This window comes from Monodelphis domestica, chromosome 5, assembly GCF_027887165.1.
Source record: "Monodelphis domestica isolate mMonDom1 chromosome 5, mMonDom1.pri, whole genome shotgun sequence".
NCBI classification, from domain to species: Eukaryota; Metazoa; Chordata; class Mammalia; order Didelphimorphia; family Didelphidae; genus Monodelphis; species Monodelphis domestica.
In genome coordinates this window covers 240,274,813-240,288,404 of record NC_077231.1, presented here as the reverse complement: position 1 = coordinate 240,288,404, position 13,592 = coordinate 240,274,813, and the positions used below count along the sequence as shown (strand labels likewise).

The 13,592-nt window shown below is 35.4% G+C and overlaps 1 protein-coding gene across 7 annotated transcripts in view; it reads left to right on the top strand.

Moving 5' to 3' along the window:
* Positions 1 to 13,592, top strand: part of DIP2C (disco interacting protein 2 homolog C) — a 634,433-nt gene that overhangs the window by 437,739 nt on the left and 183,102 nt on the right. For all 7 annotated transcript variants that reach the window (XM_007504698.3, XM_007504697.3, XM_007504696.3 and 4 more), the window contains 2 exons: positions 915 to 1,006; positions 8,031 to 8,141. In XM_007504698.3, the coding sequence (XP_007504760.1) occupies positions 915 to 1,006; positions 8,031 to 8,141 (203 nt within the window). The remainder of the gene's footprint in view (positions 1 to 914; positions 1,007 to 8,030; positions 8,142 to 13,592) is intronic.

Genomic DNA, 13,592 nt, shown 5'->3' with positions numbered 1-13,592 from the left:
GACTGCAATTTGTTTATCTTTTTCCTAGCTGTTGGACATCTATTTTGTTTCTAATTCTTTGCTACTACAGAAATACATCTATAAACATTTTGGCAGCTGTTGAACTTTTCTCACTTTAAATTCCTTGAGGTATATAAGCCTAGCAGTGAGATCTCTGGATCAGAGAGAATGGACATGAACAGTTTGTAACTTTTAGGATTCCAGATTACTTTCCAGAATGGCAAGATGAGTTTACAATTTCATGGGCAGTGTATTAGTGCAACTTTCTCTATAATGCCACCAACAGAGACTATCCCTGTTTTTTTCCTTTGGGAGGTTTTGATGTGTTTGGGACACATCACAATTGTTTTGATTTGCATTTCCCTAATTAGTGTTTTGAAGCAATTATTGATTAATAGACTATGCTTCTCTTTTGAGAACTGTTTGTTGATTGATATCTTTTACCCATTAGTCCCTTGAAGAATGGCTTTGGATCTTAAATATTTATGTGTTTCCTGAATAAACTGACTAATTTCCAGTGGTGACTTTTTCTCTCTGATTTTTTTAAAGGAAATTACTAATAAAAATTCATTTTAAAATGGCTCATCCTCTTCCCATTCATTCTTGTTACATTAAAGTATCTTAGAACAATTGAGGGGATAAATAGAAATTCAAATTAATTTACTACTTTGTGAGAGATTATCTGTTATCTTCAGTGGATGACTGTTTCTGAGTTCCTCAACCTGATTTCTGTTCATTCTATCAGTTTGCTTCTGTGTAATTGGGGGAGGGGAGATTTTTTTTTTAAATCCACACATTTTAATTTACATGCATACTTTATATGCATATATACATATACTTCATTGGATAGTATACATTCTTGATGAAATACTAAGTGGTCCAATAACTTTTGTCTTTTTAATTTGTGTTTACAGGCAAACTGTGGACAAGGAGTATGAAGGTTGCTTACAACATTCTACATAAATTAGGTACAAAACAAGAACCCATGGTGCGACCTGGAGACAGGGTAAGCGTTAAATTACAAGACTTGTAAATTATCTGTGTTTATTATCTGGATAGATCTTATTAATTACCCAACAATTACTTCAGTCCCAGAGTTGAGTCCAGTATGCACTTTCCAGGAAAGCAGAGCAAATATATTTCTTGTCTAAATGTGGCATCTTTTGTCCACTCTAGCTACAGAGGCAAGTGTCTTAGACCACAAACGGATGTTTTTCCTTCTTCATTACTGATGTTCTCTATGATAATGCCTTGGAATCATAAAGCACTCTGTGCTTTACTAAGTGCTTTTACAAATGTTAGCTCATTTGACTCACCTAACTATCTTGATGGTTAAATGGAAATCATACTTTTTAAACACCCCATTATCTAAATCAAGAAATTGAAACACAAGTTATTTGCCTAAAGATATATAAAAAGAAAGTTAGTGACAATATTGGGACCTGAACTCAGCTCATTTTCTACCTTTGATACCATTCTACAGAAGTCAATTTAGCAGTCATATCATCGTAAGACTGTCATAGCCACAAGGGTCATATATATGATTTGGGGACCAAATAACTTTACCCTTGCCCCTTTTTGAAGCAAAAATAGGGCATGAGAGATAATTGACCTTCTGTTTCCCTCCAAAGCCCAACAAGTCAAGAGGGGTCAATGATTTATTTGTACTTTAGGGGGAGATAAGAGATTGGACCAGATGATCTTTTGAAATAATTTCTCATTTTAGTATTCTATGATGATCTATGGATCTCTCTAATTTAGAAATAAATCTGTTTGAAATCTAACTCTAGAATGTCAATGCAAAGTGCATTGAATATTTCTGCATTTCATCGAATTGACTGAAATTGGGAATGTGAATATTGAAATACAATGAGAGTATGGTCATAGTATGGTGGTTTCCAAATGTGTTTGTTTGCAATTTGGCATTCAGATTCTGGGAGTTCCTGGAGAATAGTAATTGCAGATTAAGCTGGCATGTATTGAACTGAGATGTGGGTAGGGGTTTGGAGAGCACAAAATTAAGTGACAGAAAAAAATGCAGAGAAAAATATGGGTTGGGTTTTTTTAAAAACTATTTGCTTAGGGTTGTTTTTTTTTGTTGTTGTTGTTTTTCCCACCCATATAAAAACTATTCACATGGCTAGCATCTGGCACTTGTGTGTGACTGCTTCTTAAATAAGCACTCCCAATTAGAGTACTCAATTGGTAGAAGCCTGCTCTTGTAACAAACTGGATTCTCCCTCTTCATGAAAAATCTTGTCAATTTTTCTAAAAGAGAAGCTTTTTTTTCTCCTCAGCATAATGAGAATTCTAGAACTGGCATATTTATAAACTGCATTTGTGTGGATGGCCTTTTTTGTTGTTGTTCAGGAGTTGGGATGTTAATATCTTGGGATTTGAAAGTGACATTACAGATGGCCACTAAAATCCCTGCCAACTCCAAAAGTCTGTGATTTGGATGCTTATAGCACAGGGCCACAGCAGATAACTGATGAATGATGATTTGAAAAGCCATTGCTTTTCCTCCCAAGTTAGTATTTCCAGTTAGAAAGTATCATTGTAACAACAAACAGTCATATTGACTAAAAAACCAGCTACTTCTCTCTGTTTACAAATGTGTTTAGTTGCCTCGCTCTTTCTCCTCTTTCTTTCCTGCTTTCTTTATTCCTTCTTTCTTTCCTTCCTTCTTTTCTTTCTTTCTTTCTTTCTTTCTTTTCTTTCTTTCTTTCTCTCTTACTCTCTTTCTTTCTCTCTTTCTCTCTCTTTCTTTCTTTCTTTCTTTCTTTCTTTCTTTCTTTCTTTCTTTCTTTCTTTCTTTCTTTCTTTCTTTCTTTCTTTCTTTCTTTCTTTCTTTCTTTCTTTCTTTCTTTCTTTCTTTCTTTCTTTCTTTCTTTCTTTCTTTCTTTCTTTCTTTCTTTCTTTCTTCCTTCCTTCCTTCCTTCCTTCCTTCCTTCCTTCCTTCCTTCCTTCCTTCCTTCCTTCCTTTCTTCCTTTCCTCAAAGTATATGAGCTAAATGGAGAAGGCTTTGAAAATTATTGTAAGAATAAAGCTATCTTTCAAAACCAAAGCTCTTATGCTAAACTATAACTCAATTGCTTAAGCATCTGTATTCACTTTATGATCTACCCAGTTTATCTTCATTATTGACTTAAGAAGCATCCTTGGGGCAGCTGGGCAGCTCAGTAGATTGAGAGTCAGACCTAGAGACAGGAGGCCCTAGGTTTAAATCTGGACTCAGACCCTTCTTGGCTGTGTGACCCTGGGCAAGTCACTTAACCCCTATTGCCTAACCCTTACCACTTTTCTGCCTTGAAGCCAATATACAGTATTGACTCCAAGATGGAAGGTAAGGGTTAAAAGAAAAAGAAGCATCCATATTTCTTAGCCTAAATATGAAAGTTCATGAAGGAAATCATAAACTTCATAGTTTATGTGTAGCCATATCCTTAGTTAGGTATTTTTCATGGAATTCTTGGATACCTGACACTAACTAACAAACCAACAAAAAAAACATTGCTGTATTGAAAACCAGAAGTCCAGTCTCCTTTATATTGCAATGTGTCTTTTGCTGATAATCTGCTTTCTAGTATTCTTGCCCGTAAATGTTCTTAGTCTGAGGGTAAAATGTGGATTTAATAAAATAACAGGGAAATATAGAATTAACAAAAAGAAAGCACAAGAGGTTGTAGATTCCTGATGCTACAATTTTACAAAAATTAGGTGTCTACTCATTTCTCTATATGCCTTAGATTAGTGTTCTGGGTTTACTATGGTTTGTACTATTTATACAGGGTTTATTGGTTATTTAGACATAAATTAGAATATTAAAAAGAATGAGGTATAGAATTTCTTGCCTTAATACATATTGCAGTGTTGATTTTAAATAAGGCTGCTGGAGTTACAGAATAGTCATCTATATTTATGGTGTTAAAAGATTAAGTTTGATGTTGTTTGAATACTTATACACAGTTTATATATGAAAATACATCAAGCCACTTGGAAGTCATGCTAAAGTACTGTTCTAATCTTCCAGTTAGCTATTATTTATTAAAAATCTTTAAACAATTGGAAAAGTATTAATTGCTCATGGGTAGGCCAAACTAATATAATAAAAATGATAATTCTCCATAATGTAATTTATTTATTCAGTGCCATAACAATCAAACTACCAAATAATAATTTTGTAGAACTAGAAAAAAATAATAACATTCATCTGGAAGAACAAAAGGTCCAGAATATCAAGGGAATGATTTTTTTTTCAATGTGAAGGAAGGTAGTCTAGCAGTAGCAGATTTTAAACTATACTGTAAAGCAGTGATCATCAAAACAATCTGGTATTGACTAAGAAATAGATTGGTAGATCAGTAGAGTAGATTAGGTACATAATATACAGGTTCAATGACCTTGGCAACCAAGTGTTTGATAAACCTCAAAACACCAGCTTTTGGGATAAGAACTCACTATTTAACAAAAATTGCTGGGAAAACTAGAAAACAGTATGGCAGGAACTCTAGCTATAGACCAATATCTCACACCCTATACCAAAATAAGATTAAAATGGATATTCAATATAGATATAAAGAGTGATACCATAAGTAAATTAAAGGAAAGAGAGGTATATAGGATTATAAATGTAAAATGAATAATTTTGATTATATTACATTAAAAGTCTTTTGTACAAACAAAACCAATGTTACCAAGATTAGAAGGGAAACAAGAAACTAGGGAGAAATTTTATGGTAAGGTCTAATTTCTCAATTTTACAAGGAGCTAAGTCAAATTTATAAGAATATAAATCATCCTCCAATTAAAAAGATATTAACAAGCAATTTTCAGGTAAAGAAATCAAAGCTATCAACAATCATATGAAAAAATGTTCCTAATCACTCTTCATTAGAGAAATGTGAATTGAAACAACTCTGAGATACCACCTCATACCTATTAGATTGGCCAATATAACAGTAAAGTGATAAATGTTGGAGGGATTGTGGTATGATTGAGACACAAATGCATTGTTTGTGGAGTTGTGAATTGATCTAACCATTCTGGAGGGCAATTTGGAACTGTGCCCAAAGGGCTGTAAAACCTTGCATACTCTTTCATCTTGTAATATTATGAATGGGTCTGTATACCAAAGGGGTTTTAAAAAGGGAAAAGGACCTACTTGTACAAAAGCATTTATAGTATTTCTTTTTGCGGTGGCAAAGGACTGGAACCTGAAGGGATGTCCATCAAGTGCGAAATGATGAACAAATTGTGGTATGTGATGGAATACTATTGTGTTATAAGAAATGATAAGCAGGATGATTTCATAAAAAGCTGTAAAGATCTACAGGAACTGATGCAGAGTGAAATGAACAGAACCAGGAGAACATTTTCTCCAGTAACAGCAATATTGTGGAATGATCAGCTAAGATAGAATTAGCTACTTTTAGCAATACAATGATCCGGGACAATTCTGAAAGATTTATGACAAAGAATGCTATCTACCTCCTGAGAAAGAATTTTTGGAATTGGAATATAGATCAAAGCATCCTACTTTTCACATTAGTTTATTTGTGTTTTTATTTTGGAGTTTTGGTTTTATATGAGTATTCTCTTACAACAATGAACAATATGGAAATGTTTTACATGATAATACATGTATAACCCAGATCAAATTGCTTACTGTCTGCCAGAGGGGGATGAGAAGGATGGGAAGAAGGCAATTTGGATCTTATAATTTCAGAAAACATATATTGAAAATTGATATTACACGTAATTGGGAAAATAAAGTATTTTTGAATAAAAAACAGACAAACAAACTCTTACCTTCCATCTTAGAATCAATATTCTGTACTGGTTCCAAGGCAGAAGAGTTTGAAGGACTGGACAATTGGGAGTTAAGTGACTTGCTCATGGTCATACAGCTAGGAAGTGTCTGAGACAAGATTTGAACATAGGACTCCTGACTCTGGACCTGGCTTTCAATCCACTGAGCCACCTAGCTTCCCACTCCTTGTCTGCTCCAAGTAGCATTTAAATGAAAAAATTAAGAGATACTATTTTATTCTCAGAGTTTCTAGTCTTTTTGACCAAATATAAAAAAAGCAACTTGTTTGTGTAAATGACATTTTTAAAACCTTAGATATCATATATAATGTCCCTTTACAAGTCCAAAGTGTTAATCCCCCTCCTCCTAATGGACACCTTGCTGCTAGAAGACTGATAATACAAATGATATTGTTCTAATTTTACAAATGATCTGAGACTAAGCAATTAGGTGATTTGCCAATGGCATTGCTATTAAGTGTCAGATTCTAGACTTGGATTCCTATTTCCTTCCCATATGAAATTTAGCATATATATTCCATATTCTATCAAATTGATAGAGTCTTTTGACATATTTTAGATTTTGTGTAGAGTTCTTAAATTGTAGCTAAAGATCCCATCAATCTTTTTTTAAAAAAAAATCAAAATGTGATACTAGAAACCTCAAAAAGCCAGTATTTCTGAAATGAAAGTTTATTTTTAAAAATCCATATAATCTATCAAACCATGAAATAATGTTTATATTTTATCAATAATATATGAATTTAGATTTGTTTTTATGTCTTCAAACTCCTTTTCTAAAGATTAGAAAATATATTCTTTCCTCTCTAAATTTTTTTTCATAGCAGCTCTCCATTACATGCTACAAAGGCCAGAAATGTGGTGAAATGGGATCAATATCCATATTTGTACTCTTAGTGGCCAGGGAACATGGAATTTGCTTGTCCTTCTTATACCTACTCCTTTACTCTAAATACCCTGAGGTTTCAGCTTTCTTTGTTTAATTCATCCTCCTAAAATGCACCATTAGAATCTTTGCATCTAGTTCATATTGACTTAATATGGATTTTTAAGTAATCAGTTATTTGTCTTAATATTCTTTTTTTTTTAAACCCTTACCTTCAGTCTTGGAGTCAATACTATGTATTGGCTCCAAGGCAGAAGAGTGGTGAGGGCTAAGCAATGGGGGTTAAGTGACTTGCCCAGGGTGTCTTAATATTCTTAAGAAATATAAATAATATTTTGTTCCTATTAAGCTTTAAATTTTTTCTAATTAAGTCACCTTATCAGGGTTTTCACTTTTGAGGGCTCCTTGCTTCTATATGGCATTATTCCCCTTAACTTTTATGAAACAATAGGATTTGGAATTTTGGATAAAGGTTTCTTGATTTAAGTGAAGTGTTGATTTGGAAAGATGTATTGAAATCAAACTAATGGTGTATTAAAACAAGTAAACAACTAAAACAGTTATCTTTACTTACCTCAGTTTCATCCTTGGGAATAATGGTGCTAGGTGTTCTGGGAAAAGTGATGAGATGATGTTTATATGGTGTTTTATATTTTCTTGGAAAAAGAAACCTGTACCAACAGGGTAGAACCAACAATCATCCTATTCAGAGGATAGTTTTATTTGGAGGATAGTTTTAATTTAGTTAAATTGGTTAAATTTTAATAGCAAATAATATATGCACAATCTGTATATGTTAACTCTGGGTTTAATACACTTATGAAAATAAGTACATATAACACTGAAAAACACGAAAAATGGCACAGGATACTGAGTCCCTTAATAAAAATCCATTTTGAAAGGACATTGCATGTATGCTTACATTTTTTTTTTTAAAAAGGAGTATGACATATTATAGAGGTGTCAAACACATAGCCCACAAAACTTCCCAATGCCAAATATAAGACTGTGGAGTTGGAGTCATGAAGTCTGGAGTTCTAACCCTGATTCATACTCATGTTTTTCTGTGCCTCAGTTTCCTTATTTGTAGTGATAGATTTGACACTTTCTCCAGCCTTTTGTTGCCATAGATTTATAATTGTACAGAACTATGATTTAAGAAGAGACCTTAAGCCTGTATTTCTTTCCTTGGGAATCTACTATGGGTATAAATCTGGAGCAGGGTCCATCTCAATCCCTGGGACTGGCTCTGCGGACCTTTTGTAATGACATTTCTCCCATTTGTTCTTTGGCTTTGTGTCTTTATTTCAGGTAGCACTCGTATTCCCTAACAATGACCCTGCTGCTTTCATGGTTGCCTTTTACGGCTGCTTGCTGGCTGAAGTTGTTCCTGTCCCCATTGAAGTGCCACTTACCAGAAAGGTAAAAAATGAATTTTTTTTTGCATTATTATTAAAGCCTATTTTAAAAGTAATGACAAGCCATTGTGCAGCTGAAGGTGGTCTATTGTGAGACGAGAATGGGCAGACTCCTTCTTTAAAAGAGCCTCTTCATCTCAGCAGGAGATGAATCATGAAGCCCTGCAAATTATGGATTGTTTCTGAAATACACTATAGTGTTTTTTTTTTTTTTATCAATTCCCGTCTGAGTAAAAGGGATGGTTATCAACGTACTCATCATGCCTTTAAATGCTCCGTTTACCAGGAGAGGCTTGGTGGGGAGAAAGGGGGGCTGGAGAAGGCTGTGTTTATACTCTCCCTGAATGTCCAGATGGGATTTGAAAAATGAGGAAATCACATAATGTGTCAAGTATTTGGTTGTTTGGAATCATGTAGACCAAGCACTTAGATTATAGATGGAATGTTCTGCTGTTTATCCAGGTGCCTTCCTGTCATTCATTCATGGCCATTTATTCAGTTCTTTGAAAAAGAATCACTGTGATGCAGCGGAAATATATTTGCTGTTGGACTCAGAAGGTCTGAGTTTAAATCTGCCATTTATTATGTGTGTGGCCTTGGGCGAATTACTTAACTATATTCTATGCCTCAGTTTCTTCCTCTGTAAAATTAAGAGGTTGGGCAAAATGATCCCTCATACCTTTCTATATCTAAATCTCTGACTAAACATCACTGGATTAGTATCATAGATTTAGAATTAAGGGGCATATAAGGGCCATCTAGATTAGTCCCTTCATTTTATAGATGAGAAAAAGAAAGCCTGTAATTGATTAAGTTAAAAGATTATGTGAATCACATAAGTAATGAATAGCAAAGGTAGGATTTGAATTCAGGTATTCTGGCTCCAAATACATCACTCTTGCTCATTCTATATAGCTTTCTCATGGAATCCAATTCATGAATAGAATTGCTTATGATTTGGCTAATCATATAACAATTCACATGCCCCAGTGTTAAAAAACTAGCATAATTTTGAACATATAAAGCATTTGTTTTTGCAGAGAAGTTTTGTTAAATGTAGTCTTACTATGTTTTTAAAGTCGTGAATTATAATTAGATTTTCAACCATTTTAAATAGATGAATGCTCTGAAGGAGCTAAAGCTTAGATGTGATTATACTGAGGTTTTGAAATCCATTTAATGAATGACATATTATTCTTGCACACAAAATTACAATAACCTGAAAAATCACAGTAGAATGGGAAAACCAACCCAGCCAAGATATCTTGCAAATGAATCATGACAACCAGATCATGTGCTTTGGTGGTAAGAACAATAGACCTGAAAGTCAGGAGCCTGGGCTTCTAATCCCAGGTGGACCACCAGCTAGCCCTGTAACTAAGCCTCAGTTTCCTAGGAAATCTCACAGGCACCCCTCAAACTCTTAACAGTCTAGGACTCCTTCCTCCCATACTGAGAACAGATGGCAATACAGAACACTTCCCCAATATTGTCCAGGGTCTCTTTCATCGCATATTTGTAATTTCTGTCATGTTTCCATGTGTTGAAAAAAATATAAATAGGGGATTCCTTTGTAAATATGGTTCAGAGGGCAGCTAGGTGGCTCAGTAGATTGAGAACCAAGCCAACAGATAAGAAGTCCTGGGTTCAAACCTAGTCTCAGATTCTTCCTAGCTGTGTGATCCTAGGCAAGTCATTTAATTACCTAGTCCTTACCATTTTTCTGCCTTGAAACTAATACATAATATTATTTTCAGATGGAAAGTAAGGATTTTAAAGAAAAAGAAAAGAAAATGCAACTCACAAAAACATTGGAGACCCTGCTCTGTTTCTGACAGATGTGGTTGACCTAGAATTTGGGGTTCCACAGTCACCTCAACAAAACTAAGGGTCTTAGAGAATCTGGAGTGGGCAGGTCTCTGGGACTTCTTTGCTCCCCTAACTCTTACCACTAATGAGGTGATAAGAAGCTCTGAACTACATATGTTGGAGTCAGTCACTCTGTCTGTACAAGTTTGAGTTTGTGTTTAGTCAATTCAGTGGCATCTGACTTTTTGTGACCCCATTTGGGGTCTTTTTGGCCAAGATACTTGGAGTGGTTTGCCATTTCCTTCTCCATCTCATTTTATTATTGAGGAACATGTAGCAAACAGGATTAAATGACTTGCCCAAAGACACACAGCTAGTATCTGAATCCAAATTTGAACTCATGTCTTCCTGACTCAAGCCAGCACTCTGCTCAGGTTTTTGTTTACTACCCCATTGTTTTTCAGGATGGCCTTGTTTTCTTCAAAGATTCGCTATTCCCTCTTGGGTAGAGAGAGCAGACTCTTCAGCCCTGCCTGTCTACTGTCACATTTCTAAGCTTTGCAGAGGGTAGTATTGGGGGAATTGATTTTTCCTCCCACTAATGTTCCTAAGGAATTTTGTCCAGTTCTCTTCTTTACTCTTATTATGTTCTCCATTATATCATCCTAATTCATAAATCTGTTGTACGTGGATTGAGACAGCTTGACCTAGATGGCAGAGTGCTAAGGCTTAAAGTCATGAAGTCACCTTCTTATGAAGGACCTCCTTAAGACATCTTCTTAATCATAAATGGATTGGGATCAGCATCATTCCTGGGAATTCCCATAAAAAAGGAGATCCCCATGCTCATGAAATCACAGATTTTTTGCTTAGTCTCCTTATTAGGTTGTTAGTCTCTTGAAGACACAGACTTTGAGCCTTCTAGCCCTCAACAGTGTCTTATATATTGAAGAATCTTAATATATGTTTACTGAATTGAATCTCAGATGGTATGAGTCATAGATTAAGACTTGGTTGACCTTGGGGCATGAATGGTCCAGAATATTCCCCAGCAGAGTAATGCATGCCTGGACTTTAGAGAACTTAATGGTGAGGCCAGGTCTGTCCCCCTTTCCCAAACTACCAACTATGACACTCACCAGACATGGCAGTTACACTAAATAGAAACAAAAAGAAAGCTATTTGGGAACTCTCTTTCTCTATTATCATGCTAGTCCTCTGTACCAAGTCCCTGAATATAATGATATGGTGAATAGTTTCCAATCTCAGGCAATAGAAATTCTTTTTATATGAATGGACTCTAAAGGCAACCCTACAGTAGGAGAGAGACTTGATGAGTTTCTCAGCCCTCTTGGCTCCCATTGCTGGCTGCCTGATCCCATCATTCACTTACACAACTTTGAATGCCATGGGCAGTGTGAAGCTCCAAAGCCATTGGGGATCTTGCCTTTGAACCCTTTCACACATCCTATTCAGTGCAAACTAAACTCTTACTCTTCCTAAACACTTTCAGTGTTTTCCATCCCAAAGCTTCATCCAACTCTTCTTTCCCTTTCATCACTCTCCTTTCACTACCTATCCAAATTTCTCCTTGAGTGCCTAGCTTCAATTTGACCTCTTCTTGGAAATATTCCCTGATTGACTTTCCCCCTTCCCCTAAGCTAGAAGTATACTTTCACCCTTCTGTTTCTATACCATTTAATTTCTCTCTCTCTCTCTCTCTGAAGGTATTTATAATATTCTACATTGTTACTTCTTGATTGTAATCTTTTGAGGACAGGAAACATCATTTGTTTGTAATATAGAACTTGTGTCATTTACAGCTAAGGTCTCAATTAGTGTGAATAATTAATTCCATGGTATTACCTAGTGGTCACATTATTCAAATACGCATTATTCAACCTAAAATTATATGTAAGATGTTATCACTGGTGCCAACCCAATGAAAACATGCAATGAAAATTCAAATAATTTTCCAGGATTCATTTTTCTTAATAATTGGGAACTTGTTTAATGTAGCTGGCACTCAATAAATGTTTTCTTTAAAAAATGGGTAAATATCTTGAAAACTTTCAAGGGGCAGCTTGGTGGCTATTTGGAGGATCTAAGTTCAAATCTGTCCTTAGACACTCCCTACCTATATAACCCATGACAAGTTACTTAACCCCAGTTTCTTAGCTCTTTCCACTTTTCTCTGCTTTAGAACTAATAGAGTATCCATTCTAAGACAGAAGGTAAGGGTTTTTAAAAAAAGAGAGAGAACTTCTGCAGTGCTTCAAGTATCCATGATTTCACTAGTGGTAAACATCATAACTCCTTTGTGCCTTGGTAGATGGTCATTTGAAGCTGTGGCCAAAAAAAAAAACAATTATTACCCAGAGACCAAAAGTCTCACTACCATACATTCTCATTATGAGTTGGCTAGGTATCTTTTGGACTCTGCTGATATTTGGAGATTTAAACAGTTTATTATTGGGAATTTTTCTAATTAAATGCAAGCATTAAGTCATGATGTTTGTCTGTGGACTGAATCCAGATTAGGATAAAGGATAAGGATAAGCATAGTCCTGTGTCCTCTGTGAGGGCAGGGGTGCATGTGTGTTTCTGGGTATTTCTCTTTTCCTTTTTTATAGTACAAGAATTGGAATGGAAAGAATGAGCTAGAAATCAAGCTTTGTGAGCAGTCCCAAGAGGAATGCTTCTGCTTTGGTCAAAGGGTAGAGGATTTGTTTCTGGCAGTGATAGGAAGACATGTCATCTGTGTGTGTGTGTGTGTGTGTGTGTGTGTGTGTGTGTGTGTGTGTGTGCGCGCGCATACCATCACAGAATGACCTGGGTGGATCTTTTCTATTGTTTGATTGCTTGTCGGCATGCTTCAGCTAGCACAGGCTATAACCTGCAGAGATGAAGAGGCTGATTATATCCAGCTGATGTCCCATGGTGGGCTGTGGGTCAGTTGCTGCCCACCGAAAAAGATATCAGGGTGTCAGATAGGAAATCTCAACCATGCATGTCATCAGTAGTGGAGAAAGGCTAGTTTTTGTCCAATGGCTGTGGGTACTTGGATGGCAGGCAAAGGCTGTAGGAATCCAGCACATGGGAGAAGAGGGAATTTTCATCCTTCAGCTATCAGAATGGTGTTTAGTGGAGCAAAGAAACTACCCTGGAAGAATCAAAAGTCTTTTTATTGTTCAAGGAGGTATTGTTTTGTGCCTTAAACATTGGGACTGAACTTCATAAATGCTGAGGTTTACAAAATCATTTCCTTTTTTTTAATGAATGGAGAGAAGCTATTACTGACCACATTAGAGGGGAAGCCTCTTTGAAGTGACCAGTATATGAAGTTTTCAGATAGTTTCTCAGTTTCTGAAACATTTCCCTTTTCTATATAGATGCTCTGTTCCCCTAGACTTCTTGTATTTATAATATAAAATTATATATACATATATTTTATGTATATAGTGATCATCTCTATCTATCTAGTCAGATACATTAAATTCCCAGCCTTTATCTAGTTTCATAGAGGACATGCTTAGCATGTACTTAGTAAATGTTTGTGGAATTGAATCAAATTATAACCAGTGACAAACAGAATTGAAGAAGAACAAAAATGTACTATGTTGATTTTCTTAGTTCTGACCAAAGT